Source organism: Lolium rigidum, chromosome 2, assembly GCF_022539505.1.
Source record: "Lolium rigidum isolate FL_2022 chromosome 2, APGP_CSIRO_Lrig_0.1, whole genome shotgun sequence".
Classification (NCBI taxonomy): Eukaryota; Viridiplantae; Streptophyta; class Magnoliopsida; order Poales; family Poaceae; genus Lolium; species Lolium rigidum.
This window is the reverse complement of record NC_061509.1, coordinates 137938687-137944293: the sequence shown is the minus strand read 5'-3', so window position 1 is coordinate 137944293 and position 5607 is coordinate 137938687. Positions and strand designations below refer to the sequence as shown.

General features: G+C 43.2%; 1 protein-coding gene across 2 annotated transcripts; it reads right to left on the bottom strand.

The window, feature by feature from the left end:
* Positions 1-286: 286 nt before the first annotated feature.
* LOC124687324 lies at positions 287-2844 on the bottom strand. 2 transcript variants are annotated; one of them, XR_006998174.1, is made up of 3 exons: positions 2493-2844; positions 2088-2225; positions 287-421 (listed from the first exon to the last, which is right to left on the bottom strand). XR_006998174.1 is itself a non-coding variant. In XM_047221116.1 (2 exons), the coding sequence occupies exons 1-2, from the start codon at positions 2822-2824 to the stop codon at positions 2204-2206; spliced, it is 354 nt and encodes a 117-aa protein (XP_047077072.1). In that variant the 5' UTR covers positions 2825-2844; the 3' UTR covers positions 1994-2203. The 2 variants fall into 2 exon arrangements, 1 of the variants encoding a protein (XP_047077072.1); XM_047221116.1 differs by lacking the exon at positions 287-421 and having other exon boundaries at positions 1994-2225.
* Positions 2845-5607: the final 2763 nt, after the last annotated feature.

Below are 5607 nucleotides of genomic sequence, written 5' to 3'. Positions count from 1 at the left end.
AACCCCTACTCTAGGCACAATTTAGTTCATATGGAGCTTAAAATTCACCAACCATGTATGATATAGCGGCAGGCTGCGCTACCAATGCTAATAGAGTAAGTTTTTCTGAATTGATACTACATTAATAATGATAAAGATATTGAAATTGCACAAGTGATTAAGCCTACTTTATGACAATAATACGAAGAAGTTTATTATTAGATGAAAAAAAACCATAGATCCGCAGCACGAACCACAAAAGAAAAAGAAATCGACCCTGACCTCAGGCTTTCAACTGCACGGCATATCTCATGCTTATCCATGCAACTCTGTTCAATATGTGATAACTGATAAGGAGAACAAAGTAAATGATATGGCCATTCCCGATCAATTTCAATAAATTCAGCTTTCTCCGAACTACAGATGGTGGGGTGTTGATAACCTGTGATAAGAGAGAACCTATAAGTCCCAAATGAAAAAGAAATATTTGCATGAAGGATAAACTTCTAATCAATGGATGAAAAAATATATAGCGAGGTAAATCAAGAACATATGTAGGAGTCATACGTAGAGAAATCACATGAATCAACTAATCTGCATGCCAAGGCTTTTTTATATGTCAGTATGTCACCAAGGCCAGAGCAGGAAAAATTAACTTGAGTCAACTAACCCACTCGCCATAAAAAGAAAAGGAAGTGTCATAAGCCTAGATAAGAGGCAATGCGTGCAAGTATGGCAAACATGCTGTGGTAGTAAGTGATACACTTGGAAGCTGTAGGACTGGTATGAAAGTACATGGTTTATAGCTTAAAATTCTTATCGCTAAGCGAAAGAGGCAGAAATGGGTTAATCATGAGAAACATAATGCACAAGTGGTGTATCTCAGCTTTCATTAGAATGGAACAGTAGTGATATATTATAATTCGTAATTATCCGTGTGTAAAATGATTTAAATGACTACCATTGTCTTTACCCTGGCCACTGAATCTGATATCAGTATCATCCCTGACACGACCTTACTTGCTCACCCATGTTGCTACCTTTTGTCTATGTTTTACTTCCTAACCAGTAAGTTAGATTAGGCCAGTTTAAAATCAGAGGCTACAGATCAGCAGTAACTAAAATGATCCATTTCCATACACATAGTAGTTTCCTGGATGTACGCTACAGGTATATAATGCCCTTAAGGTAAGATCAGAGGCGACACAAAAAAAAAAATCATTTACTGATTTTATAGCTTCACTATTTACAAACTTGTAAAGCAATTTTCACTTGGGCTTCTGAAGCAATAAAATGGACTCGATAATGTAGTTAAATCTCTTGCGAATTCCTCTTCAATAATATTTAATAATTTATAGTTTCTCTCTATTGTAAATTGCCAATAACGATCTCCTCGGTTGCTTTGTGAAACTTGCCAATAAATAATAGGAAGGGATAAAGGTGAACACAGGTGTGAACTAACTCATCAAAAATAAAATCCCAAGATATACAACAGTCATTGTTGTTCAATCCAGTAATTGTAATAACCGAGGAGAAATGCAACCACGAAGAGAAGCAACAGTCCCTTATGTAACTGATCAAAATATGCAAATATATGCCCCAAAAGGGAGGGAATACCTGTAGCATTTGTGGATTGGTTAGTTAACAACAATGTTCAGTAGTAAATAGATCATGGTTTGCAATGAAATATATATGTCAACTGCAAGCAAAACATAATACACTAAAATATTATTGTAATGCCGAATGTGATTGAGCATGTAGGCTTTTCTCTTTTCGGGGAATAAATACGCCAGGTGACAAATAATAGGTGGAGCTTTCTATCCAGCTTCCTTGGAAAGCAAATGAAGCAAGAAGATTTTGACTACTCAATGGAAATCAGATAAGTTTGAATGCACCCTGGTCATTTTGTCAAGTCATCTTCTTGGAAAATGGAAACACAGGGCAAGACATGGTAAGTAAGCAAAATGTAGAGTATGTTTTCCAGACAGTAACTGGAAAATAATAGTATGTACTATTTGACTCCACTTGCCAGTAATTACTGTGGCACACGAGAATTACTTGAGTCACACAGGACGTTAGGAAAATTGCATATCTGAAAGAATGATTACCTGCATCCATCCCAGAAAATGATGGCTAGAATGGAAATTGACATGGCTTCTGCAGCAATCACGCAGAATGAAATCTAATTTGTTTCCTTTCATAGGCTAAATAACCTAGCAGCACATCAATTTGGGAAAAAACAGAACCTGCAAAAAATATGCAGCCATATTGTTTCAGTAAAAAAATTAGAGAAACACAGCACCAACATATGTGAAAACTTTCATCCAATCCTTTGCGAAACTGCGGAAAAATTGATGATAACCCCCCCTGTTGGGGGGTACTTTTATCATAACCCCCCCTTTGTGTCGCTGACACGTGGGCCCTGACCCCACACGGCGAACTGCACTGTAAAGAGGCAACATGGCGAATTGGGTCGGGACGCAGCAGCCATGTGATAGCCAGAGAAAACTCACCTGTACGCCGATGGAGGACTTCGTCTCCCCGTGGCGCCGCAGCAGGGGAGGAAGATCCAGACCGGCACGCGTGCCCTGGAGTGCGAGCATGCCATGACCACCGCCGTCGGGATAAGGCTGCTAGAGAAGAAGCGCCCAGAGCCCGGCGGCCCGCGCGAAGGAAGCTGCCGTTGCTGGGGCTGGGACGCCACGATGGAGGGGAGACGACGGAAGCGCCTCCACCAATACAGACGCCGGCCAGGACGACGGGGAAGGCGCGACCACCGCCAAGACACTCCCCATAACCTCGGAGCCTGAGGACCGCATCGGCCGGGAAGAGAAGCCCGCGTCATCGGAAGGGAAGGCCACGACAACAAAGAAATAGGAAGAAGAATGGGAGGTGGACGCCCACGCGGGAAGGGCCGGCCGCCGGGGCTGGGGAGAGGCCGACTGCGACGGGAAACTGGAGATTTTAGAGCAGCTCCGCCCCAGGCATAAGGATTGGGCAGACATGGGCATACATGCGGAGGTTAGTGGAAGAGATAGAGAAGATATGCCTAGATTTTAGGAGATGGTTCGGGAAATTGGGAGACGATCTGTCGCCGCTTTGACCGCATGGACGGTGGGGTAAAAACTCACCACTAAAAGGAGGAAATTTACCGATAGACTGGAAAAGTCTATCTGTCAATAATAAACGCCGCTAAATGGTCCTTGCCGGTAGCCGGTTGCCCGATCTCTCCAAGAAAAAAGGAACGAAAAAATCACCAAAGGCAAAGAAAAAATAACTGTGCACGTGTCGCTGGAAAAAGGAACCTAACCCATCGAAAATTCTTCATCTACAGTACCCCGATTAATTAGGGAGTGCTAAACTGTACAACTTTTATATAGGTTATAATGGAGGGCATTGGTGGGTAATTTTTTCTAACTTTAATGTTAGTGGATTATATTTAAGATCCATTGGTTGTCATAGACCATGTAATTAAATAGATGGTGAGATGTTTCTGTTTTTTGTGGGATTTTCTAGCGATTTCTCTAATTTCTGGTGAGCCCGTAATTTACTTTTAATAGATAATAGATTTATCCTCCATAACAGGTGGTACTAAAAGACTACTATCATTATAATCATCGTAAATAGGAGGCAAAGTATCATCAAAGAAAATTTTCTCCTCAATGCTTGGGGGACTAAAAAGATCATGCTCATCAAAACCAGCTTCCCCAATCTTAGAACTTTCTATATCATTAGCAACAATGGTATTCAAAGTGTTCATACTAATATGTTCCATGGGTTTTTTAATTTTCGCATCAAACCATCCATGTCTTAAATCAGGAAATAGAATAAGAAGCTCATTGTTGTCCATTATGCCAAACTAGTGTAAACAAGAAACAAAAAGATGCAATTGCGGGATCTAAAGGAAATAGCTTCGAGCACACACACGACGGCGCCGGAAAAGTACTTTACACGGGACCGGAGTATGAGTGCCTTTACCTTTCCTCCCCGGCAACGGCGCCGAGAAAAGTGCTTGATGTCTACGGGTGCTTCTATTCTTGTAGACGGTGTTGGGCCTCCAAGAGCGAGAGGTTTGTAGAACGGCAGCAAGTTTCCCTTAAGTGGATCACCCAAGGTTTATCGAACTCGGGGAGGAAGAGGTCAAAGATATCCCTCTCATGCAACCACTGCAACCACAAAGCAAGAAGTCTCTTGTGTCCCCAACACACCTAATAGGTGCACTAGTTCGGCGAAGAGATAGTGAAATACAGGTGGTATGAATAAATATAAGCGATAGTAACGGCGCCGAGAAAAGTGCTTGCTAGCGTGTGGTTGATGGTGGTAATATTGCGGGAAGTACGGATGCGATAAAACGAGTAAATAAGCAGCGATAGCGATATTTAGGAACAAGGCCTAGGGATCATACTTTCACTAGTGGACACTCTCAACATTGATCACATAACAGAATAAATAGATAGATGCTAGACTCTACACTCTCTTGTTGGATGATGAACATCGATGACCCACAAGTATAGGGGATCGCAACGGTCTTCGAGGAAGTATTACCCAATTTATTGATTCGACACAAGGGAGACAAAGAACACTTGGAAGCCTTAACAACGGAGTTGTCAATTCAGATTGCACTCGGAAACGGACTTGCTCGCAAGAGTTTATCGATAGTAACGGTTTTATAGCAATAGCGATAGTGAAATAACAGCGACGGAGTAACAAAGACAGCGAGTAGTGATTATAGTAAACGAGCAGGATTAAAATACTGTAGGCACGGGGACGGATGACGGGCGTTGCATGGATGAGAGAAACTCATGTAACAATCATAGCGGGGTATTTGCGGATAATAATAAAACGGTGTCCAAGTACTAATCAATCAATAGGCATGTGTTCCAATTATAGTCGTACGTGCTCGCAATGAGAAACTTGCACAACATCTTTTGTCCTACCAGCCGGTGGCAGCCGGGCCTCAAGGGAATCTACTGGATATTAAGGTACTCCTTTTAATAGAGTACCGGAGCAAAGCATTAACACTCCGTGAACACATGTGATCCTCACATCGCTACCATCCCCTCCGGTTGTCCCGATTTCTGTCACTTCGGGGCCATCGGTTCCGGACAGACGACATGTGTATACAACTTATAGGTAAGACCATAAACAATGAATATCATGATGAAACAATAACATGTTCAGATCTGAGATCATGGCACTCGGGTCCTAGTGACAAGCATTAAGCATAACAAGTTGCAACAATATCATAAAAGTACCATCTACGGACACTAGGCACTATGCCCTAACAATCTTATGCTATTACATGACCAATCTCATCCAATCCCTACCATCCCCTTCGCCTACAGCGGGGGAATTACTCACACATGGATGGGGGAAACATGGCTGGTTGATGTAGAGGCGTTGGCGGTGATGGCGGTGATGATCTCCTCCAATTCCCCGTCCGGCGGAGTGCCGGAAACGGAGACTTCGGCTCCCGCGACGGAGTTTCGCGATGTGGCGGCGTTCCGGAGGGTTTCGGCGACTTCGACTTCTCTTCGTGCGTTTTTAGGTCGAGGCGAATAAGTAGTCCGAAGGGGCGTCGGAGGCCGGCCGAGGGGCCACACCACATGGCCGCGCGGGCCCCCACGG